A 26,206-nucleotide genomic window follows, 5' to 3' on the forward strand; every position below is an offset into this window, starting at 1 on the left:
TTTCTGTTCACTGGTTGAGGATTTCTTTGCAAAATCGTGAGGAGACTCCCAGTTCCAGATTTACTTAAACATCCCCGCAACATAATACTCCCACCATCGTATTTCACTGTGGAGACGGTGTCCTTGGTGTACTTCAGTCTGGGTTGAAGGTGTCTCTTCTGCAGAAGTGGAGTTATTTTCTTGGTCTGCAACCTCGCGGTCCATTCTTGTGCAGAGCTCTGGTGACTGTCTTCTTTGAGACTACAAGTTCTGACTTGGCAGTTCTTCTGGGGTATTTAGGGACATCTCTTACTAGTTTACCTTCCGGAGTCTTTGAGATGTTTCACTTCCTACCCATGTTCTGACACTTGAAAACGCTGTGAGCATCAATAATTATTTGTCCTCAAATCTGAACGGATTTCGTGTTTTTGGTATGATGCTTTCTCGGGCGGAAGCTCAAACCCTTGCTGATGTTTTTGAGCTTTGTATAAATCAGAAAATAATTTTGTCTTTGCTGGTATTTTACACTCAACCAAACCCTACACTCTGACTACCTTGCATTGTGGGAATTGTAGGATGCAAGAGCTGTCCGTGACTCTCACACAGGTGAGGATATTTCGAAGAAGAGAAAAATACCACAAGACAAACTTTTTTTTTTTTATGAGTTTTTATTTATTTATTTGATTTTTATGTCTTTTATTATGTTTTTTTTTTTTTACTCCAAAGAGATCCTGAGGTATTCACAATATAATGGCATTTATTTTATTTGAAATGACACTGGGGAGGGGGATGAAATACAGCTAAAAACAAAAAGATAAAACAAAACAAACAAACCAACAAAAACCAAAAAAGAAAAAAAAAAAAGACAAAGGAAATGGGCAGTAAAGCTGTGTTGACTGATACAACGGTCAAGACAATAAATTGGTGTGTGTGTGTGTGTACATAAATGAAGCCTTTGAAGTCAGTCCTCTTACCCCCCTCACCACGCTCACAAGCAAAATCATGCAGTCTACACTGACAATTCAGAAGGAACAGGCAAAAAAAACCCTGTCAAAGCAGGCATGTCCCAACCTCGCTGTCATAACAACAAGCCAATCAGTCCACTACTAAAGTAGCTATCACCAGCTATACATTTTTTAAAGAAAGTCAGCGCTGAGGGTGGCATCCACTGATTAAAACCATCCAAATTCAAACAACTTAACTGTGAATAATTAGCGAAGCACTTGACTCAAACACACCATGCAGTTGCTCCAAACCACGAGGAGTCTGATGGGGTCTTCTGAGAGGGTAAACAGCAAACAAAATCATCTGGGAGTCACATTAAAACCAGAAAGAGTGATTTTTACTGTGCTGCATGTTTCTTCTTCTTCTAAAATAAACTTTTAATCTACCGAGCAGACTGTACATTAGTGTGGTGATCGAGCACGACATTTAGCTTTCTGTACACGACGGTAAAAATGCCAATAGAGAGTCTACTCCTCTGCCTTGTATCCTGTTTGCCCTCCACAAAAACAATAAAAATAAACATTACATATTAAAAAAAACCATAAAAAACAAAGACAAATAACATACAAATGACTAATAAATAAATACCAGTGAGAAAAATACACTGTTGAATCATCTTCTTGCTCTGTCTCACAGATTTATATGATTGAAAATAACCGCTGTGACTCTTAGAAAATAAGGAAAACACCCAATATTCTCCTCCTGTCTGCACAACAATCTGCAACACAAAACAAAAATAAAACCATCACAAGTGCAACATCAGTCACAACAGTCTCAGCAATTAAAAAAGAAAAAGAAAGCTCTGGTGTTTTACCATCAGCTCACTACTAGAGCAAACCAGAAAGAATAATAAAAAATAAAATAAAAGAAGGGACAAAAACCCCCAAACCAAAACAAAAAACAAACAAAAAAAACAGCACACAATTTATGACCCGAACTGGGGTAACAAGAAATAAACTGATCATGATATCTGATCAAAAAGAAAACAATATATAATAACAATCAAAATAATAAAAAAAAAAAAAAAAAATACTATCAGACTTTGAGTTCAGAGGTCATCTTTTATGTGGCAGTTTGACAAAGGTGGAGAGACCAACTACAGCGTAACGGGAAAAACCAACTGCTCCACCTCGCCTACAAAAAGAAACCTTTAGAAAGACGGACCGCCCCGCTCTCGATCACCCACTTATTTCCTTGTTCAATTTGGTGTCATCTTTGCCCTGAATAATAATAATATTAACAACAATAATAAAAACAGTAATAATAGTAATTGTGATGATAATAAAAAAATAAAATAAAATAAAAGCTAATAATAATAATAATCACCATCAATAAAAGACTTTTGGTAGACTTAACCATCACGCACACTCTCCACGCGGCTAACTGAAAAGAGAAACTGTGCACGCGAACGAGGCGAAAACAGGACAAACACTGTCTGCTAATAAAGATCCAGCTCCTCCTCCTCCTCAACACATAGTGACGGGTCTGAAGTGAAAAAGCATGTTGGGGGAAAAAAAACAAACAAACAAATTCTCTTAATTACACAAAAATTCAACTTTTTTGTTGCAAAAGCAAAAATACAGAGTACACGTGTAAAAATCATAAATAAGAATAAAGTTTTGTGCATCCCCGTCCCAACCGACCATTGTCTTGGAAGAAAACAAAGAAACAATAAAAACAAAACAATGGCAGTTACAGCGGTGACAATAACATGCAATCGATATACTTTACAGCATTGATCTGTTACCTCCCCCCTCCCCAAAAACAAACCAACAACAAAAGACAAAAACAAACTACAAACCCCAGTCTGACACCCCCCCCCCCCCCAAATACATTCCTTAAATATTTGTCAGCTCATTCAAAACATCTCTCTTGCTTTCTCGCTGAAGCCGGTGATATTAATCACACGGGGAAGGAGGGTGGGAGGGTGGTGGAGCTCGAGAAGGGGGGGGAAAAAAATTTAAAATTAAAAATGCATCGATACCAACTCTGTATGTACACGAAGCATCTCCCCCCATCACCTCACCAGATGAAAACAAATTTTAAAAACAAACAAATCTGAAGCAAGCTGACATGGTTTGAATGACTGCATAGTGAAAATGATATTTGGTTTACTTACAGATGGGGTTACAACACGCACACGCGCACACACAGACTCCCTCACAAGCTAATATACACATAAAGCCACTATCGGCAGTAGCCAGCATTGCTGTGTAGAATGGGATAACTTTATACATTTGGGGTGTGTGTGTGTGTGTCTAGTTTAGTAATCAGATGTTTAATTCCCCCCCCGACTCTCACACAAACACACACATACAAGCAATTACATGTGACAGGATTTATAGGTGGTGTGTGGCACCGTCAGCCAACCAAGTGAAAATGCACACCAACGGCACGGTCGGCAAGTGTGTGCGCGTGTTTGTGAAATACATGTCAGCTTAATAACAGAGAACCTCGACAGCGGGAGACTGGGTCCAGCTTTATCACAAGTTAGCCGAGGCACACGCATGCACGCACAGTTTGAACACTGAGCGCTGAATAGGAAGTGCGGCGTGTACTGCCGAGCTTGTATTTGAAACTGCACCGATGAGAAGAGCTCAGGCTGCTGTGATGGCAGAGCACCAGAACCAGGGCTGTATATAATAGTTTTGAAAGGGGGGGGGGGGGGGGCGGGTTTCACCCATTGTATGGAAGTGTGCACCACTTTAAATCTGTTCCAGCTCACATCCGGTGTCCGTATGAAAACCAGAGAACGGCTGAACTAACGGAGTCAGGCCAACTCCACCTCACATCTGCTCAGAGGCCTGGGTCAGTGAGTCAGGATCAAGCCGGGTTTTTCTGCATCACAAAGCTGGCCCAACTTTAACTGGGACTAATTAACATGATCGGGTCACACCGGAGTCATCATTCAGAAACATTTAACAACTTGGAGCGAGCTTACCAAACCAGCAACCTAATCAATCAGCATCTACAGATAAAAACTAAAGAAAGACTCTAATTGGGTCTGAATTATCAATAAGTGTATTTTAAAGACGCAGCATCATCTGTACACAATACATTAAAAGGTCCGTGTGTGAGAATATTGGTTATAAATCAAACATTAATTTCAGTTTGTGTTGATGAGTCTTCTTAAATTATCAGGATTAGTTTAGCCGAGTAAGGAAATATGTGCTTCCAATTCCCATTATGCTTTATTTTCTGCATTACACAGATACTGTAACACTGGATAATCACTTTCCTACATATCTGTCAGCTCGGAACATATTTCCTTATATGGTTATAAGGAGGTGGGGCTTAGAAGCTGAATCTATGCTGGGGCTGAATCGTGCAAAGCTACTCTAGTTGATTCTCTTACTAAAAATATGGAGTTAGAAATGAGCACAATATGTCACTTTTAACATTTTACATTAACGGTATACCTCTTAACCTTTAACACCTTTTTTGCGGCTTCAATAACTTGACTGAAGAGGACACACTCAGATCGGTAAGCCCAGAGCTAACAGAGCCAGTTGTGTAGCAGCGGTCTGACACCGCTTATCCAGAACGGCTAACATTCAGGTGCTCAGTGATGCCAAGAGTCAGGTGAGCTCAGTTCCTGACCCAGGCCCGCGGTGAGTTTGAGCCAGCTGGTCATGTATTATTGCACCAGTCTCCCTCTGTACTGTATATGACACATACATGGGACATACTCCCCCCCCACACACACACACACATACACACACATCCTCTCCCACTAGCTAGAGAGATTTCATATATAATCATAGCTAAGAGTAATCAATTATAATGTCAATAACAAGACTCATAATGATAACAGCAACGCTCTTTCGTCTTTTTGTTAAGTTGTGGTCACCTTTGGTGTGAACTATCAAGGTTGTCAAGCTTGCAGGCGACCTGCAGACAGATGGAGGAGTGGATGGACAGAGTGTTGGATGGATGTGGCAAAAAGCATCTGGACAGACAGACAGACCCGCCCAACCCCCAAATCATATCTACACTGTACAGAGTAGTAGTGTGTAGTGTGGCATCAGGATATGACAATTAACTGCTTTCAATACACACAAGAGGTACATTTGAGGTGAGGCGTGAGTTAGTACTTGCGTGAAGCCAACCTTTCTGCACTTCCTTCTCTAATCTATCCAAGCTTCTCTCACTTGCTTTTGCTCTCTTCAGACTTGCTTTTTTTGGTAACACGTGTATCGACATTGCATTATTTCACTTATTTGGCTTAAAAGAACAAGAATAAAATATTCGTCCTTTGGGGAAAAGAAGTGACAGCAGCGTCTAACGCAATAAAAAAAAAAAACAGTAGCAGCAGCAGCAGCAATGCAAATAAATAACAGTCCGAACAGAACAGTAAACGTCACAAACGCAACAAGCTAAATCGCTAAAATCAGAATTGGTAGGTTGGCGTAACACCATGAAAGCTCTTTACAAAACCCCCCCAAAACAAACAAAAAGCTAGCCTCAGAGCTCAGCACTCCTGTGTGAAACTGCTTCCTCTCTTACACTTACTTCCTGTCACTCAGCTTGTCTCCGACTTTCCTTGAACTTGCCACCACGCTTTCTTTATCCTCCTCGTCACCTCACGTTGGCCCACCCCACACTCATTTCTACCATCTTGACAACATTCCCGGACCCCTCTCCGTCTCTATGACTTCGCGTTTCCCCCTCTCCGTCATCGCCTCTCCTCTGTTCTGTCTAGCAGTGATTTGGTGTTTGTGGGATGTAGTCTGAACATCATGCTTTGGCTGTGGTCCCGCAAGAAGGGAGATATTAGCGCTCTGCTCAGTCGGCCTATGTAGACTTGCACTGACGTTTACACAGTATATGTACATCCTTTAAGCTGGGTTCTCAAACTGTAACTCACGTGCCAGTGGTCAGCCTGTTTTCTTTTGTAGAAATAAACGGAGTGAAAAGAAAAAAAAAAAAAAAGCAGCTTTGAATGGGGATTTTTTTACCTAATCAATTAAAGTAATTCTGCAAAAGGTAACGACTCCTCTTTTTTACACCTCCTAGTCATCTTTTACATCTTGACTGTAACAATTTGCTGCCTTTCTTGGTCTCAGTATATAATAATGAAACCAAATCAGTCCAGTAATCCACTGCGCAGCTGAAGAATAAAAGGAGAATTGGGGGAAAAGAAATTACTCAGATAAATCAGCAGAAATTAATGGCAAATCATTGATATTTATCCAAAAGCTCGGTAAAAACAGGATAACGATCCAATATAAACAAAATGGAATTACAGGCCCCAGCCTGACAGTTTTAGCTTCCTAAAAAACACACCAGCACTGCTCAGACTCTCCTCCGTGGATTCTTAATATCTGAAGGTTTGCAGGAGCAAATCTAAATCTCTCGGCCTCCGCCAACAACCCACGCGCAGCCTTTGGTCTAAGAACACTGTGGAGCACTACGGAGGCAGAGAGGTGGACAAAAAGGAAGAGGTAGACGAACAGAGAGTGAAGTAAAGAAATGCTCCACAGGTCATAAGATCTACACCTTTTAAATTCTCTGTACAAAACCCCCAAAAACGCTCCCATTTTTTAAAATCACCCAGCTGCTCTCTCTCTTGTAACATTTATTAAATCTTTCAACCTTCCAGAAGAAGTTCAAGCTACATCCACACTAATACGTTTCATTTTAAAACAGCGTTTTTCATTAAAAATCTCCGTCTACACTAAACGCGCCTGTAACACTATATAACGCTGATATTTCGCATACAACGTGAACAAGTGTGCCAGTGTAAACAGGAAGCAGAGGGCCGGTAGCTTCAGGAAAATACTCCAGAGCAACAAAGCCAACAGCAAGAAGCTTTTCCGCTTGGACGAATGAGGCGAGACGGCTTCTGAATGTAACACAAGAGACTGTCGCAGTTTCCAAGCTTCTCCCTGTACTGTTCACATTCATGCACAGGGTCTACTACAACCCAGCTTGATTGGAAGTGGGCTCTCCATTACAAACCACACTCTTTGTGTCTTTCCAAACTTTGTGCATGTTTGGAGTTTTAAAATTGGCTCATAATTAGTTACATTTCTGCTTTTGTTGAAAGTACAAATAAAAGAATGACACGTGGCAGCTTTTTGTAGTGTTTTAAATGCCTAAATAAACTGAACTCTGATTAGTTCCTGATTAGTATTGCAAGTTCCAGCTTATGTCTGACCAATCAGAAGGTACCTCATCATACCCTGCTGCCTAATTTACAGACCCGTTAACAGCCAAATGTGCGTGTGTGAACCTGGGCTATAGACTGGAGGTCGTTGCAAAGCCAATATGGTGACATTACGGAGCACGATCCACTACAGCAGGAGTTTTCAAAGTAAAACTGGGTCAGCTGCATTTTCAAAAGTCACGCTTGCTGTGTGGATGTTCATCGCACATGTAGTAAAAACTACACCTTTTAAAACAAAAACGTCAGTGTGGATGTACTCGCGGCACGCATCGATCACCAAAAAAAACCCGTCTTCAAAACAATACACGACTTATTTTCTATAAAGCTAAAATGCAACGCTAATTTTTTTGTGAGTGTTTTTCATTGTTTCTCCCCAACACAAAAAAATTATGCTATTTAAAAAAACAAAAACAACAAAAGCCTTTCAAATTAAAAGCACAGCCAACAGATTAATCTGTTCTCATTTGTGTGTTAGAGCTGTAGTGTGAAGGTGAATTAACAAGGAAATACAACCTCACTATTAAAAGCCGGTGAGTGAGTCGTTATAGTTATCCATACATAGAAATGCTCACACTGACATATACACACGCACACAGACACACACACACACACACTACATATAGATACAGCCTGAGAATGTGTGATGGTAGAAACACCTGAAGAATCATAATTGCACCAGACTTTGTTCTTTCCTCTAAATCGTTTATGTACAAGAGCGGCTTGTTTTTGCTGAAGTAGCAGATGCTTTGTTCCAGTGTGTAGTGACTACTCTGTTTATGAATCCAATGGCTTGGATCAATGTCGGCGACAGACAGATGTGTGTGTGTAAAACTACTGAAAAGAGGAGAAAATGTAAAAGCATATACAAGCTACACACAAAGTTTGTATGTGAGTGTCTGGCTGCAACACACACTGTGTTGTGATGATAGCGTGGTGAGCGCTAACAGTGTCTAAACCTACTACTACCCACTACAGCGTGCATCGCCCCCCCCCCCCCCCCCCCCCCCACCCCGTGTCTGTCTGTCCAGATTCAGCACCCTAATAACCAGAACCACCTGCGTCAGCCATCCATCCCTCTGTCGCTCCATCGCACTGAGTCTTCGTGCCTCCCTCCTCTGTGGGATCTTCAGGTCTCTTCTTCCCCAGGGGACAGATGGACAGACGGGATTGGGTGTAGCGCTTGGCGTAGCTGCGGGCGTCTAGACTAGAATAGACTGAGTCTGGGCTTGGCAAAGCTAAAGCTAGGCTAGTCTAGCGTACGGCTAAGCTGACGCCAGGCTGGTCGAGGCTAGGCTACCTACTGAAGAGCGAGTGGAGTTGATGCTGATGGCTGTAACACTGGCTGCTGCGAGGCGACTCGGTACGATCCATCACCACCTGAAACCAACCAGCCACGTCTACGTCGAGCACCTCGTAACGCCGGATGAAACTATGCTCCTGAAATGGAGGAGAAAAGCATAAATATTGCATTTACACAGTTTACACAGTTGTGCTGTGAGTAATTTAAAAGATCTGGGTAGACCATTAAAAAAAAATAAAAAAAATGGCGACTCACCAGCAGCTGATGGTATTTTGGCCTTTTTCTGTGATCCTTTGTGAGGCTATAGAGAGATAAATGCATTTTACGCAAATTCTTTATGAACTTAGCATCAATATTATTTCTATTGCACATTTTGTTACAGGAAAATTAGGCATGTGTTTTACAGAAGTACACAAGAGATCAGAAAGACTGAAATACAAGACAAATAACAACAAAACACCCATTTAAATATACACAAACTGCACCACAGATGATCACATTTGTGCACACAGATGAATTATAAGCCTGAGAGAACAGAAACGTTTACTCTTAATGTGGACACAGCTGTCCAGTCATCACCCTGATCACATGATGGCTCTAGAGTGGACTGCTATCAGTGAGCACCAGCTTTACAGTGGAATTTTCACTCACCAGTCTTTGACAAAGGACTGGAAGTCGAGGGAGAAACCCATGCCGAGAGGCAGTAGAGGAGGGTCCTCCTGCAGCACTTTGGTCAGAACCTCAAAGTCTGTCTTGCAGTTCTTGTAGGGAAACTGTCCTGTAGCCAACTCCACCTGGAAGAACCACAAGAAACCTGTTAATGCCCTCAAGTGATCTACAAATACAAACAAAAACATTTCTGTCACTTTGTACTTTGGTTTTTGAGCCCAAGAGTGAACTTTTAGATTACAGTTTGTGTCAACTAATACGCAACGCTAACCGTTCCTATCTGGTTATAACAAACTATATTCAATTAAAAAAAACAAAAAAAAACAAAAAACAAAACAAAACAACAAAAAAAACCCACGATAAGTAATAAGACAGAGAATCTATAAATTTTAAACATCACAGGTCAAATTTATGCACTCGTGTTGCGTTGCATGTTTTTTTTCATGTTAGCAGAACAATAATTTGCCGCTCATAGAAACGTATTTGCTAATCTAAACGGTTGGACATGAACAATTCTAGTTTTCGCACACACACAAAATGTTGACCTACTTAACTCCCAGTATTCGCAGCCACTAGAAACCGATGCAGTTATGACCACACTTGTTAAAAATGTTAGTCGATTTGCGACATGCCGTTATTACCACATCTTATCGCAGCATCACCTCATGCATCACAGCTGCACATTCAAACAGCTGTTTTAATGTGAATGGATCTGCCATTTGGTTCTTATTTTGCAACTGTCTTTCAGTGTCATCGATGTAAATATTACGACCAAGGGCACCACTGACAGTCACTGCAACACCTTAGACTGAAATGACAGACTTACCAGAGAGATGCCGAGGCTCCACACGTCTGCCCGGATGTCATAGTCAGGTTTGGTGGGATCTGGAGGGTCTATTCTTTCAGGCTGCAAGAACGAGAAAAAAAAAGAAATGAAAAGAACAGGCAACACTAAGGTTAGCTGTCCCGAGAGTGTGCATTGTGTGGAGTGGGATTTCTGCAAGCACAGCCTCAAACACTCTCAAAGTTTGAACACATTCAAGTCTTGTGCTTTATCTTACACCATCGTGACAGTCGCCACTAAACCTGCTCTGTGGTTCCCTCACTTAGTTTGTAGTCAGTTCGTCTATACTTGATTTATTAAAATCTTCTACTCTCACCAAGTTATCCTGCATAGCATTGTCCACAACAAAGCAGGAATAACAGGTTATCAGGGTTGAATTCTAAGACACCCAAAAATCAAAGTAAACTAATGAGACTACCCCCTTCGGGGATCTCTTCCCAGATCTGGTTCAGGTCATCACTCAGCTCCTGGACAGCCTGAGGTGAAGCCTGGTGGCATCAGACTCAAATGTAACATAACTAATTAACTGAAACTAATTAACAACCATCTCGGCTACTTAACTGACCAGATCAATATCACAGAAGCTTAACCGACTTGATGCTAAAGTGTGTCTTAAAGTTTTTAAGCAGTGTACACACATCCCCTTAACAGCTAGACTGTGTGTATGTGTGTTTTCACTTACTGCCATGTAGGCAGCACAGCCGGCGCTGCGGGTCTTGGCCTTGGAGTCGACGAGGCGTCCGCTGATGCCGAAGTCGCACAGTTTAATCTGACCTTTAGCATCTAACAGGATGTTAGAGGGTTTGACGTCCCGGTGGATAACGCCGTGTTTCTCTTTCAGGTACAGCAACGCTTTCACTATCTACAGAGGACACACATACACACACAGACTGTAAGAACAAAAACAAACATAGGAGCAGAGTGGTTTGTGTGTGTTCCTGCCACTTACTGCCACTGTCATCTTTCCGAGGATTCGCTCTGGGATGGGACCCTGGATTCTCTTCTTTAGCTTCTCAGCACAAGTTCCCATCAGCTCCATGGCGATGAATACATCCGTCTGCACACATACACACACACACAGTTAGTAGCTAAGGTCTGGGAGCTTGAGAGTTCACTAAAATAAGAGAGTCAAAAACACCCTGGGTGCAGATATATAAAATAAACCTGGGGCTGCACTGTTACAGTACTATCATTTTATTGCTGTGATTACAAACAGTTAAGTATTTTGGGAACACCCACGTTGGTCACTATGGCGCCGTAGCACTGGATGATGTAAGGGCAGTCATGACTCTTCAGCACCACGTCCAGGTCCATCAAGATCCGCTTGTTCTCGTCTTTGTTTCCCGTGCGACGCATTTGCTGGTGACACACAGACAACGTAAATGAACACAGGCACTACGCCTAGTGTAGGCTTTAATAAAACAAAGGCTCCTCTGGTGCTTTGACTGACTGCCTAATTATTAAACATCCCAGAAGGGCTACAATTAAATGATCTCATTAATAGCGGGTTTGTTATAAGGGGCTGTAACTGCTCCTCTGTTGGTAAACTATTCACAATTAAAGCACAAAGGAAAATGAAAACAGTGAAACTACACTGAGCAGAGCCTTGAGTGCCTTCAATCTCTGGCTCTCTGTTTGGATTTAGTCCCAGTATTTTGATTATGGTACCTGAAGTTAGAGAATGTGTGTTCCCATCATCTACTATGAGCAGACAAACACGTTTGGACTACAGTTAGTCCAAAAAATACTCACATTAAGAAGCGCAGTTTTATTCAAATTGCAAAAACCAAGATTAAAAAATTAAATATAGGCGTTCATACAAAAAAGGACAAAGTAACTGAGCTGGGATCCACATTTCAGCCGGCCAGCCATCCAAGAAAGGGAAATACAAATAAACGTGTCCATGTGAGTGTTCACAGCATCTAAGCTAAGCCGCCATAACGCTGTGGTTTCAATCTAGTCCAAAAACTTCTGAGAAGCGGGGGTATCTGCTCTGCAGCAGAACTATGTACGATTGTGTTTAGCGTGCAGATATTTTCCACGGTTTACAAGCACAAACACGACTGCAGCTGAGGAGTCACCACAGCGGGAAGCGCCACATGTTTGACTTGGCTGATTTTTACGCCAGATGTGTCCTCCTGGGGGTCGAAGCAGGGATCTTTCACGAATCACTACTTTTCCTGCCTCTGTCATTAGCATTTTAGAAATGTCACCATTATAAATTTCACACAGTATGATAATGTCATCAAAAATCTATTTTTATCCGCAGTTGCAAACACTTTAAAGTAATTTCCTGTGCCTTTAACTTTCATACAATGGGGAACAAAACAAATGAGTACAACTACATTATGAAGTGATGTGATGAACCAGGTGTGTCCATCCACCTATCCTCATCCGGGGCTGGGTCCCAGCTTCACTCTTATGCTGAGCTCTTCACCCAAACCCCTTCATGAGCCACCAGAAATACTGTAAAAACCTTGATGTTGAAGCGAAAGTCACCAGGATTCAAACTTGTCTGAGATTTTACACATACATACATAATGGTAAGAATTTCAAAATCCTACATCGCCTCCTTCTCCATTTATTGCATTATCATCAAGTCTTGCAAAGACAAATGCAATATTTGTTTGTATAGTGTTTAATTTTGATCAGTTTTGAATTTTTTTGGTTTGTTTTTTCTTTTTTGCCCATTTAAAACAAACAAACAAAACAACTATCTTACTTTGACCGCAATGACATGGCCCGTCTTCTTGAATCGCACTTTGAAGACTTGTCCACAAGTCCCGCTGCCGATCTCCCCCTCGCTGAACAGGTCTGTTACCTCTGCTGGATACCGCTGAAACAACATTTCAGACTCCGTGTTTCAAGTATTTTAGTGATTCAAATGTTAAAACAATACAAATACAAACTCTTTAACAACCTGAAGACTTTCTGCATCATGCAGCAACAGTGAACTGCTCTGTGATACTTGAGAACAAACGCTTGGATCTGTGGATCAGCCAAGGCTAAAGAATAGCAGCACACAGCGAGAAGATGCGTAATTGCCTTGCTTTGTTAAAAATAAGTCACTGTTGACTGTGCTGCAGTGAGTGACAGCTCACTGAGTGCATTATGTAGCAGAGCCTTTGGGCTAATGAGAAGAAGAACAAACAATCTGGAGAGCAGTAATGAGTCATATAATTTTCTCAAGCATCTTCAAACTCCGACTGGCACTCGGTATGAAACTAGACCTGAAGGCTGGAAGAGGGAGAAAAAACACACAAACTAAACAAGGCCAGACATTATTCAGCAAACAGCAGATATGCCAAGGTTGTTGCTGGTGCGCATGATGCTCTGTTTGTTGTCTGTGCAAGGCCCAAGAACATGCTGGACGTGGCGCCGATTTAACACAGTTCTCTGTGCTTACTGGAACAGACAGAACAGACACTAAAATACACTCAGACAATTTATTAGGTGGACCTCTTCAACTGCTCCTTCATGACATTTCTAATCAGCCAATCACACGGCAGCACTTAGGAATGTAAACATGCTCAAGACAACCAGCTGAAGTTCAAACTGAGCATCAGAATGGAGAATTGGGTGGATTTTGAACATGGCATGGTTTTGGATGCCAGACAGGCCCTGTGACATTACAGACCACTTTAAATCATCTCAAACTGGTTTCTTTCAGTGTACTCAAACGACCTCCAGAGTCACAAGGTCTCAATAGAGGACCTCTGGGATATTGTGGAGATTTACATCACAGACCTGCAGCTGACAAATCTGCAGCAAATGTGTGACGCTGTCACGTCAACATGGACCAAAATCTTGAAGGTTTCCAGCACCTTGTTGACTAAGAGCACGTCTTTGGACCTGGGAGGAAGCCGGAGAACCCGGAGAGAGCGTGCGTACAAAAACACACCATGTAACCTGTAAGTATACCGCACCACAACTAACAAATACGTCTGGCTTAATTTCTGTATATTGTTAGCCAGTTAGCCAGCTATACCACCCTGAAATAATAGGTTTGGGCTTGGTTCCTATTGAAAGTGGGAATACCAGGTGCTGGAAGCTGTCGTAGAGCAAATTATCTACTACTTGGAAGGTTTGCAGTTTGATCCCTGCCTATTCCAGTCTGCATGACAAAGTATTTTTGGTAAACACGTTGGGAGTAAGTGTGTGTACTCAGATGTAGAAAAATGTGCTTATGTGAATGAGACACACTGATTAAAGCCCTATGAGCACTCAAGTAGAGTACTTGAGTGCTATATAAAAACCAGTCCATTTACTATTTATTATTTTCCTACTTTCTCTGTAGTACAACTAACCAGGCCCGTTAACAGGATATAAATCTTTGGGGGGGTAACAGAGGTCACAATTATAGTTTGATTCACGCCTGAGTGCCAGACGCTATTTTTAAAAACATTTTTTTTATTGTTTTGGAAGAAGATTGAGCGTTGAGGTTTGGTTGCACAGACAGAGTTTGCTAAAAAGCGTCAGCTCACAGAGACACAAAGCAAAAGCCACACCACGTCTGCGTCCTTAGTTTCACTTCTGTAACTACGTGTCTCACCTGCCCGTCGATCTTCAAATAACCCGTCTGTTTCATGATCTCCTGCAATTTCTGGTCAATCTCTGCACTGCAGGGGGACAAAAAGGAAAATAAATCAGTGTCAGGAAATGCAACAGGAAGTGCGTACAACCTACGCTGCCAGATGAGAGACCTGACTCATAAATGGAGTGGATTACTGAGCGTCTCTTTCACCCACACTCTGCATGTAGATCCATAACACACAACATCATGACCTGTCACAGAGTGTGCATCTACTCTCTGTGTTCCTTCTTTGTCTTACAAATTAATGTGAGAACTGGGATACTCCAAGAAAGGTTACTGATTTTTTAATCAAAACCATTACCATTCATTATAGGACCACGAGGACACAGTAAAACCTGTAAATGCTTTTTTCCTTGTAATCAGAACAGCACGTTTAAAATGTGAACGCACTTCTCTAGGCTCTTCTGTAGGCCATACGGAGGCGTGGGCAGGGTTAGCATGTGTCGTGGGCGGCTGGGGTACGGGTGGTGCTGAGGCGAGCTCTCTGAAGATGACGAACGGCTGCCTCCATCGTTAGCCAGGGGCAGCTGGAGCGCTGGGGTAGAGGGGATATGAAAAATTAGACCCTGAAAGGAGAAGATGGATGATGATGGTACTGTTGCTTAAAGGGATGGTTGCTACTTAAAGCTGCTGACCACCAGTAAAGAAGGCAATAATGTGGCGTTTTTAATCTCATCCCCTAAATCTGGTATTCTGACTGTTCTCTGCACAATAAAAGAAAGATATGATGCTTGCTGAGGTCAAAGAGTTTGCTCATTACATCGCTATGACCTAGATCCTGCACATCATTTAGCCATTACTGGAACTTGTTTTTTTTTTTTTCTTTCCCCTCCTCCTTGAGTGTTACAGCTTTGTTTTGGTTCCGCTGATGTCCTGACCCAACGTTAAAACAAACAGGATGGTTATCTCAGAGCACTATTCTCAGACAGAGAGAAACTGAACAGATTTAATGCACAGTTTGGGAGTCACAGTTTGTTTTTAAGGGGAAAACTACAAGTTCATTACAACACGGGTTTCATTTTTACCGCTTCAGGCTGCGATTTTGAATATGAAAGTATTTTACTCATTACAGCGGCCGCTGAGATCTTAGAACGAAGCGATCTAGCGGGAAACAGCACAAGCACAAACCCCTGCCCCAAAAGAGGTTGTTAATTAGCCTGCGCTGCAAAGGAAAACCTGAACCAGGGGGTCAACCGTGTAATGAGGAAGCACATATTTAATGTGTCCTTAGATTGCCAGCAATTTCAGATTTTATCAAGTACTGACTTATCTTAATTAGTGGTGCAACGGATCACGGTTGATCCATAATCCGAACCGATCCCACTCCACGGTTCGGCATGCACATCCGAAGATGTGAAAAAGAAGAAAAAAAAAAGTATGTGTATGGTGGCGTGGTGGGTCTGTCAAGTGATAGTTATGGCCAGTGCTAGTGGTCCAAGTGGAGGAGCAGAGGAGTTTGCTGTATTTAAGCAGCCCTTTGCTGCCCAGTCCGACCGGGCTAAAGCTATTACAAAAGCTATTAGGGTGTTTGGCTGCAGACGGGAGGCCGTATTCCTTTGTGCAAAACAAGGGGTTTAAACTATGATGAACGTGCTTGAGCCACACTATGATATCCTGTTGCGTGTATGTATGAGCATGTATGAGCAGGAAAAGTTTAAAGTTCTGGCTGAACTGTCCCAGGCATCTTCTGTTGCCCTAACTACTCCAAATGGGTGGAGCTCCAGGGCAACGGAAAGCTACGTGACCGTGACAGCTCATTATATCACAGCGGAGTGCGATAGAAGCGGTATGTATTATTGTAGGGTCTACCTTACAATATAAAGCGCCTTGAGGTAACTGTTGCTGTGATTTGGCGCTTTATAAATAAAATTGAATTGAATTGAGTGGTAGATACTACTATACTATACTGCCTTATATTGTACCATAATTTTTTTTAATAATTGCGTGGAATGAGACTAGAGTTGAATGTTTTTAAACAGGCAAAAAATACTTCAATAAGTAAATAATTAAATGTTCAATTTTTGTCTTTTTTCGCGGATCCAAAAATTGATCCGATCCGTGACTTAAAACCGCGATCCGATCCGAACCGTGAGATTTCTGATCCGTTGCACCACTAATCTTAACAATAAAACCAACTGCAGGAAAGAAAACCTAAAACATGACCAAAAATAAATAAAATAAGGCGACAGACTGTAGTATCAAATATAAGGACTATTATTTAAATAAAGCCAGGCAGCACTATTTAACTTTTCCTGGCTTGAAGGGGGACTAAAACACATGAATGATTAGTGAGAGCAAATACAAATGAGAAGCCACATTTCATCTTATTTTTCTTTTGATAAATTTAAAAAACTGCAGACGATTTTACAATATTTTGGTTAAACTGTTAAAGCGCTGTAGGTGTGGTTTGGCTGCAAAGGAAATCAAAACAGTGAATACCAGATGCTTCTAGCCCTTTATAAAGATGGGTCCAAATCATGCATTCAAGACATGTTAAAACACCACCAGCCGTGTAATATCAGGTTCATATGCAAAACAAGCACAAACTCATCCTTCAATAATAGACGTGTTAAAGAATTTCAGGAAGAAACAATCTGCAGTAGTATTAGTACCGGTCATGCACCAAATTCTCAGACAGAAAGTCAGCAGCTGCACTGACCACCCTGAACGTAAATATTATTACAGACAGGTTAACAGCAATCTCCCATCGTCTTAAAGGTTTGCAACCAGTATGCAACGTATCTCAAGGACCATGCAGTGTTGTTGTTAATACGATTTGGATCTTTTTTGTAGAGAGCCAGTGGGCGTTTGGATCCGTGAGTCACCTGTATGAATGAAGCCTGTAAGGGGAGAACCAGTTAGTGAAGGAGAGGAGGGGGTTAGTGTAACAAGAAAGGAGAATTCAGGCGGTCTTTGGCACAAATTGCATCTCCACAGTTCGACTGGCTCCAGATGGACGGATGGGAGGATTGATGAGCAGACAGAGCGAGGGAAGGGAGAGACGCACAAACACAGATACTCGCAGGCACTGCTACACCGCCTCCTGCTCACACAGTGCCGCTGCAAAAGGAAGGGGAGGGTGCCAGAAGATGAGAAAACACACAACATCAAACGATCCGATGTGAGAGAGACAGAAGAGATTCGGCCAAAACTGCATAGCACAGACTGAGGCTGGAAGTCAGACAGACAGTCACTCTTGGACAGGAAGTCAAGTCTTCAGTCGACACACAAAGAAAACAGAGAGAGAGGGAGAGGGAGGCCGGAGTGCTCGCAGCACTCCTGCAGGCGGACCAGTGGGGATGCTGGATTAGAGACTGTGTCAAACAAAACACAACCCCCCCAAAAAACAAAAACAAAAACAAAAAAAAACATCGTGCCGTGCAAAAAAAGCCACATGCACCGTGATTCTCTGCCTCCAGCGAAACACAGGTTAATCATCCGACACATGTCCACACACACACAGTGAACATTAACACATACCAACACTTCCCTGCCACTGACACGCATTCACACAGAGGGAGGAGCAGAGATGGAAAGATGGAGGGATGATGTGAGTGTAGAGGAGGTGTAAATGACTGCCGGGATAAAATAACAGCGCTGGATTCATAAACGTGGATTAAACTGATTCCGCTGTAGAATGACCACACGAAGCAGGGACGCACCGATCCAGCTTTTCCAATTTATCTGCGCTAGCTCACTGTAAGAATCACAGGCTACTGTGCATAGCTCTCATTTACAGTTGTCCTTTCCTTCTCTCAGTCCAAGCGCACCTCCTTTTATCGCTCCTCACAAACCCGTGTTGGATGTCAGGATACAAGTGAAGTGAAATGACTGTATGGAGTTGATCCCTGGTTTGAACTCACGTCAGGAAGAGTAATCACAGTAAAAGTCTACCAAATCAAATATGTGGAGCCACCCACCATCCCTTGTGAATAAGAGAGCTGCTGAAAGTTGCTTCAACAGAGATGACAGAAAACACGATTCTTTGTATGAAGTCCAGGAAAAGCTTCCACACAAGTGTGAGACTTAACAATGACAACAATGGTTAGAGAAAAAAAAAGCATTGTCTTGTTGGATCACAGTATTATCACCATTATCCAATATTTAGATTGTATGATCGGTGCATCCTTATTGAGTAGGAAATAAAACTGGATGCTTATATGCTGGCCTGCTGATGGTAATCCATATCTTTCACATAAGTTACTTTTATGGAGTTATTCAAAGTCTATTCTAGTCTGCCTAGACAAAACAACACTAGCTATCATTTGTAAATACAGTATCATATTTCTCACCATAGCCCTATCCATTCAACCTCTAAATTAAACTGGATGTTAAGAGAAACGTGGAGAAAGTCGTGGTATCGAGGTGTTTTTTAGGCTTTACTTGCAGGACCAGAACGAAGAAAACTATTGAGAATGTGAGGAGCAGCCAAAGTTATTCTTGTCTTATAGGTCTAAAGAAGTGTGAAATATTAAAAACAAAAAACAAGAAAGAGAGAAGATGAAGGAGGAGGGAGTGGATGATGCAATGGAGGACAAAGGTGTTGGTAAGGTGGGGGGGTGCAGTGGCAGAGAGAGCGATGGACTGAATGATACCTGCACGCTGGGAAGGGGCTGGAGCAGGACTGAGCTGGATCACGATGACTAGACGGAGGAAAGAAAATACACACACACGCACATTACTGCAGTGTTCTACTGAGACAATCGCACATCTTTGCACACACACAAATCATAAAAATCCCTCCAAAACAAACAAACAAAAAAACCTCACCCCACCACACACACACACGTCACTCGCTCATTTCTTCACAACATATCTTGAGTGGTTTAAACTTAAATTGAACTTTTTCTTATTGTCTATCAATCTCATGAAGACTAAAATCAATTACATTGCACATTAATGAATCATAGTGTTTCTCATATTTTCTGTGGCACTCTTTTCCCAGGATTTAAAATAAGGCCACGTATTGAAGGTTCAAGAAAAAGTGGGTCAGTAGCTTACTGTGTCACTTCATATGAAACCAGTCAAATCCGAAAAAAAGTTCCATCCGGCCTCCTCATAATCAGCTGTTTTTGTCCTTATACAGTAATTTTAGTGCATTTACTGAAGCCATGCAAAATTTGACCGTCATTCAGTAAATACTCTGAGGTACGGGCCCTTAAGTACACATTGGTGGGTGATTTTACCGTTTTTGCCTAAACCGGAAAACCGCAGTATTTAAACACTGGAGGAATCATATTTCGATATTTTGTCCAGATATTAGACTGGTGCATCCTAATTCTGTAGAAAAGAACATTTTATCTCCAGTCAATACAGAGTGGGGATAACACTTATCTTGTTGTAGTTTTTAAACAGTTATTGTTGTTATTCAGTCAATTTTTATGTGACCATTGCCTGCATTTGTGACGCTATCAAGAAAATAAGGTGGATCAAAAAGCACAGAGGGCCTGTTGTGTTGGAAAAGTGTCATGATGGGCTAAGTTTTGCATGGTTTCATTAGACATTAATGACGCCAAAGTTAAAACAAGTTATTCTAATGGAGTCAATCTGGGAGGCAATCAGACTTTTCATGTAATAACACAAGGTGGAAAAAAAGCCAATTTTGCACCTTTTTTGGCAATAAATGAAGCTTTAATCTCGCAGAAATGACCTTTATCACCAGGATTTGAATCCACGGGAGCACATTTTTAGCAGGTTGTAGACTTCAAATGAGATTTCAACAATAAGAAAAAACTTCGGATTTAACCCATTCACTCTCTTTGTGACAACATAATCAACTTCATAACAAACAATTCAAATAACAGGAGGAAAAAGGTTTGTGGTCTCGAACCTAATGAACGGACAACAAGATCTGCAGAAAAAAATGATAAGGGGTTCAGATTGCTAACACTTTGAAAGTCTGCTGGTAAGAATGTAAAGATAATGAAGAGCTTTGGTGTGTAAACCACAGCAGAGGCAGGCTGCAGACCTCCCTGCTGCTTGACTTTTCGCCTGAAAGGGCCCCAACATCACTGCTAACACCAGCTCCTGTGACACCGAGTTTGTGTCCACTAACACCCGTGGAGCGCTTCATTCAATATATGTGCGACAAATCTCAATTTTCACAAGATTTGTTACGTCGCACCAGTGTTTGCCACAGCAGCCAAGCCGTAACCTACGTTAAGTTATCGCATCCAGAGCTAGCGTTATTTAGCCTGCTCAAATTAGCATGTTTCGTCAAGATCAAAATGGCAACTAAAACAAAGTCTATGGCAAAAATCACGATCAAATGTACCGCTTGCAGGTTTTAAGAGTGTATAGATGCTCTGCGGCTGACTGGCAGGACCACAGCTTTTCATGCGCAAACTGAAACTGCATTACATTTTCTGACGCTGGGCCCCGCCACAGACTATCAGAGAGTCTGCTAGCCTGCTAGCTTAGCATGCTTGACAGGACAATCAAAACAGATTCAGGGACACGTCTACCGGCAAGATGTTTCGTAACATCGCTTCGGTTTGTATACTTTTCCTTTACGTTACTCACTACAGAAAATGTCCCACTTATTTAATTATTAATTTGGCAATAAAATAAGCGGGCCAGCCTGAGTCTGTGTTTGTTTATGTAGCTAGCCTGTTAGCATGAAGGTAGCAGCAGCATAACAGCCCCGACTCCTTCATTCCGCTCCTCTCCTCTCCCCCCGCTCTCCGGCCCCGCAGCTCCGATCTTTCCCCCTGCTATTCTGGCCGTTACCGACACCCCGGTCCTCCCCAGTGGACACTCACTCGGCCTCGGTCGTGACCGCTGTGGACTCATGTCGATGTTGAGGTCGATTCTCCGGCGAGCTTCTTCATTCTCCTGCTTTAGTTTCTCTTCGATTCGCGACAGCCTCTGTTCCAGCGACGACATCTTGAAAAATTGAGCACCATGTAGTTCCCAGCAGAGCTCTCGACTCCCCTCTCTGGCAGGCAGGCCGGCAGCACACTGACTGACTGACTGACTGACACACACATATACACACAACACACGCGCGCGCGCACACAAACGCTGCAGCAACACATGTGTCCTAAAGACCCACTGCCACACTCATTCTTTTTCCCCCATAGATTTTTGGTGCCCACCTAAAGAAAATCATAATTTATACCCTAATACTGCTAAAAACAAATATTCTTGGTAGCAATTACCAGTTAATTACCCATTTTCAGGCTTGGAAAAAAAAAATCAGTTACTGGGCAGCAAGCAGAAATCAGAGTTTGTCTGCATTTTAGGACGTGCACAAAATGCACGTTTAGGTGTTAATTTCAGTATAATTTGTAGCAGCAAGACTGAAAGGGAAGGTTTAAAACTGGTAGTGAGACTAGACCGGGTTCCAGTCGAATGCTGCTGAACAGGTAGATTACACTAGGATTTTATAGTATGTACAACATCCTTATTGTTACAGCAGTTGTTTTCAGTACTTCCACCCCTCTATGCAAGAAATGAACATCAATCCAATCTAATATAAAGTGTTCAGAGTATCTTAGATATAAAAATCACACAATAAGGTTCCACACATGTTAAAATAACTCTATCTGGTAAATTTCCCTGCAGGTAGTGGACATTTACTGAGATAATTTGAAGTGAAATTTATTTATTATTACTAGAATTTACTGTTTACATGGTGCTGAGAGTACATGAGGATAAGATGCAGATCAGCACTTATCATCGCGGATCCAGGCACTCGTGTTTCCACGAAAGGCCGACCATTAAGGACCAGTTCTGATGTTTTTCCATTGGTGATGCTTTCTTCTTTAGCAGCCGGTCAAAAGTCAGGGAGACTCCAGGAGTTGGTGCAAATACAGTGAATCCAGTTAAAGTGATTTGCTCACTAGTCTTGTTTGAAGTCCTGTGATATGGTTAAAACTGCCACGAGGAGTCTTTTTTCTTCTAAAATTTTGACTCGCATATTAAAACAGATGCTCATCACAGAGCAGAAATGCTTAGCTTGCTACTTGATTAATTAAAAGGTAGAAAAATAGGCAGTCACATTTTTGACGCATTTTTCTCTGATGTAATTTCACGAGAAGAAGAAATGACATAATTTGACTTTGTCCATCAGGAGAATAAACTACTTATCCTCTAATTTCATTTTAGTCCTGCTCTGGCAGGTTTGAATGAATGTACTGAAAAATGTTGATACAGAATCTGTAATAATGGGCTGTGTACGCTCACCAGCCATTTTATTGGGTACACCTTGCTAATACCTAGGGATGGGTACCGGTGTCCGGTGCCATGATGGCACCGGTTCTGACATAAACGGTAGTAACCAGACCGAAAAGCAGCGCACATTTCGGTGCTTCATTTCGGTGCTTTTTTTTCCTGAGCTGTGACACACTTTGAATTCTAGCCAATCATTTTACGTTTCCGAGGATAGTAGGCGGGCCCAGGTACGTACGTACTTTTAGAGCAGAGCTACAGATTAAAAATGCCCAAGGCGAAGCAGTCAGAAGTCTGGCTGTACTTCACAGCAAAATATGCAAACTCAGCAGCCTGCAACAAGTGCTTTAAGGTGATACTGTGATACTGTCAAAGGAGGTAACACCTCAAATCCGATGAAACACCTGGCGACGCATAGCGTTTTTTTTTTTTTAAAGCAGAAAAATGCGCCGTATTTGATAGCTTGCTGCGAGACCTCACACCGAGCGCATCTCCTGCGGGTGTGGTGGTGACGGATGATGATGGCAGCAGCAGCCGTTCTTCTCTGCGTGAGTAGCTTCATGATGTTCGTGTGTAATTTACGTTCAGTAGGCTAACCACGTTATTACATTAATGCATGTAAGGTGAACTAGCAAACATCATCATAGCTACATGCGGCTGTCTTCTTGTTTGATGGCAGATACTCCCTTCACCCTGGCCAAAAAGGCTAAAATGACTAAAGAAAAAGTGGAAAACAGTTAAACATGAGGTTTTTGGACAAAGTTTGTTTTTGTTTAAGCACTGCTTCCAGCCAAGAGTGATGCCATATATGCCCTATAGCTGCAGAAAAGGCTAACATTGTTATCTTTTTACAAAAAAACAGCTGAACATGAGAGGTTTTTGGACCAATTTTGTGTTCTCCATTCTTTAAGCACCGGTTTGAGCACCGTTTAAGCACCGGCACCGTTTCAAAAGTACCAGTTTGGCACCGGTATCGGATAAAACCTAAACGATACCCATCCCTACTAATACCATTTGAGAACGGTCTTAAAATATAATCCACAGCATTACACCAGCAGCAGCCTGAACCACTGATAACAGTCAGGATGGATCCATGCTTACATGCTCTTTATGCTGACTTCAGCTCGTATAGCCATAGCGGTCTTCTGCTGCTGTAGCCCATCTGCTTTAATGTTCAACACGTTGCACGTTTAGAGATGCTCTTCTACATACTTTGTATTTAGCAAGTGGTTCTTTTTTTCCTGACCTCACTCCTCTTACATCAATAAGACATTTTCACCCAGAAAACCGCAAAATCACTGGATATTTCCTCTTTTTTGGACTATTCTCTAAATTGCAGTGACGTATGTGCACGTTCTGCCTCTAGAGGTCTAGAGGTGCGTAAGTGCACGTAGTTGCTGCCATGTGATTGGCTGATTAGATGTTTGAGTTAATGAGCAGTAAAACAGGCGTATCTAATAAAGTGGCCGGTGAGTATTTATTCAATCACTGCAGCAGGTGAGTAGCCCATTTGCATCCTGCTCCATTCATTCACAAATACTAAATTAAACGTGCATCCATCTATACATTACTGTGTTATTTTTATTTAAATGAATTTGAGATGCCCCTTTCCCCCGTCCCATGATGACAATAAACACACATTCACTCACGGTTTTCTTTATAAAATGTGTCATCTCATACTCACATGGTTCTGTACTGTCGTACACAAGACAGGTAAAATCCACACCACCGCACATACATCTTAACAACAAACCACTGCTCTTGTGTGTTACACAGGTTTTCACTGTTGGCTCATGGTTTTCCTACAGATATCATCAAAGGTATTACCAGAGGTCTACGCCAGCTCTCGCCTCTAATTGGAGCTCTCGCCTCTCTAATTGGCTCTACTGTGGAAAAGCAGCTCATGTTTGTTTTGCTTATGGCGCCCCGCAGAGTTTCCACAAGTACTTAGACATCAACAAGTTTTGGAAACAGCCACAGCGACCGCAGCAGCCAGAGCGTAACCTGTCAGGGCTTAAGCGCCGAAAACAGACACTAAAACAACTTTTACAGCCAGTGAGGTTAAAGATTTAATCGCCTCGGAGGGAAATCACTTACTTCATGTTCACAAAACTCTGGTAGCACTCAGGTGACTGGATGAACGTGTCTCCAAACCCATAAAGTACTTGTACATCACAGTTTAGTGTTCAGATTTTTGCTTTTGGAATAATAAATGTTTTTTTTCCACAAAGCTTTTATGCTGATGGGTGTGTGTGTGTGTGTGTGTGTGTGTCTGTGTGCTACATATTTATATCAAATTCTTCCTAAAACCCAAACATTCAACTAAAAAGGACGAGACAACGGTTCTTGTAAAATCCGAGCAGCCCAAGTTTAAAAAGTAGTTGGTGGACATCCAAAGGAAGGTCCACTGCAGTGAAGCAGGACAGTGGTTCTTTACCCATTAGTTAACTAATAATACACCTAAAAGCAGTCAAAAGACTGATGGGTATCAGCTCTGAGTGTCTTTTTTTTCTCTTCCAAAAACATAGAGGAGTTTCTGCAGCACACTGTATCCCTCCTCCCCCTGCTGCTGTACACAAAGGGCCACAAAGTAAAACAAAATGCTTTTCTTCTGTGGAACAAATACAAGTATAAATGTAAGGCATTGGTATGAGAGGCCACTGAGCAACCCCCTAAACAGTCAAAAGTACAAAAATACAGCAAGCTCCTCCTCTCACAGCTGCACTGGCGACTGCCGAGACGTCTAAGACGACGGGAAGAGACTTTTAAAAGTCTGCAAGATACAAAACCCACTGCAGTTTCGTACAATGACTGGAAAGGGGGGCCTTTGTTTGTGATAAAACATTATAACCCCAACTAATATCTGTCCAGGCTTTCATTTGCTCAGTCCATGATCTTTAAAACTCTGCAGACACACAAAACACAGTCTCTTCGTCTTCAGTTTCATTCATTCACAGTGTAACAAGAAGCGACAGACGAGCGCGGACAGTCAGCTTGAGACATATCTCTGTGCTCTGGCTGAAACTGTCGCGAAGTCGTCGAAATCCAACGTTCCTCGAGATCTGTTGGCTTCGGGTCCACTAGCAGAGGTCAGAGACGTAGTCAAAGTCCCGGAAACTGTCCTGGTCTTTGCGGGAGAGCGCACGGGGCTCACGTGGAGGCGTGAGCGTCGGAGGTTCGGTGGTGAACTCCTCGTCAAAGTTACTGACGTCTTCTTTGCCGCCGATGGACGGGACGAAGGGAGGGGGCAACTTCTTCTGCAGCAGCGCCTCCCAGTCCATGCTCTGGAGGGAGAGATGGACAAGAATAAGAGCAAGAAGAGCAATTAAAGCTGCAATTCAAAAGACTTCGAAACAACCACCATAACCGTCTGGCTGTAAACACCCGAGAAAAACTTCTTCCACCTCTCAGTGTTTGCTAATGAATCTCCATCTTGCGTTCTCACCCCCAACAAGTTGCCCTGGTACCTTTAAG

General features: G+C 42.2%; 2 protein-coding genes across 5 annotated transcripts in view; both read right to left on the bottom strand.

Moving 5' to 3' along the window:
* Positions 1-627: 627 nt before the first annotated feature.
* map2k7 (mitogen-activated protein kinase kinase 7) lies at positions 628-21,539 on the bottom strand. 2 transcript variants are annotated; one of them, XM_085161515.1, is made up of 12 exons: positions 21,322-21,538; positions 19,156-19,203; positions 14,951-15,095; positions 14,519-14,585; positions 12,689-12,802; positions 11,206-11,325; positions 10,916-11,023; positions 10,649-10,828; positions 9,949-10,029; positions 9,105-9,247; positions 8,709-8,754; positions 628-8,590 (listed from the first exon to the last, which is right to left on the bottom strand). In XM_085161515.1, the coding sequence occupies exons 1-12, from the start codon at positions 21,443-21,445 to the stop codon at positions 8,447-8,449; spliced, it is 1,320 nt and encodes a 439-aa protein (XP_085017641.1). In that variant the 5' UTR covers positions 21,446-21,538; the 3' UTR covers positions 628-8,446. The 2 variants fall into 2 exon arrangements, with proteins under 2 accessions (XP_085017641.1, XP_085017640.1); XM_085161514.1 differs by lacking the exon at positions 19,156-19,203 and having other exon boundaries at positions 21,322-21,539.
* Positions 21,540-24,372: 2,833 nt separating this feature from the next.
* pkn1a (protein kinase N1a) overlaps positions 24,373-26,206 on the bottom strand; it is a 65,681-nt gene continuing 63,847 nt past the window's right edge. For all 3 annotated transcript variants that reach the window (XM_085161509.1, XM_085161510.1, XM_085161508.1), the window contains one exon: positions 24,373-26,016. In XM_085161509.1, coding sequence (XP_085017635.1) covers positions 25,813-26,016 — 204 coding nt within the window. In that variant the 3' untranslated portion in view covers positions 24,373-25,812. The remainder of the gene's footprint in view (positions 26,017-26,206) is intronic.

Source organism: Neolamprologus multifasciatus, chromosome 6, assembly GCF_963576455.1.
Source record: "Neolamprologus multifasciatus chromosome 6, fNeoMul1.2, whole genome shotgun sequence".
NCBI classification, from domain to species: Eukaryota; Metazoa; Chordata; class Actinopteri; order Cichliformes; family Cichlidae; genus Neolamprologus; species Neolamprologus multifasciatus.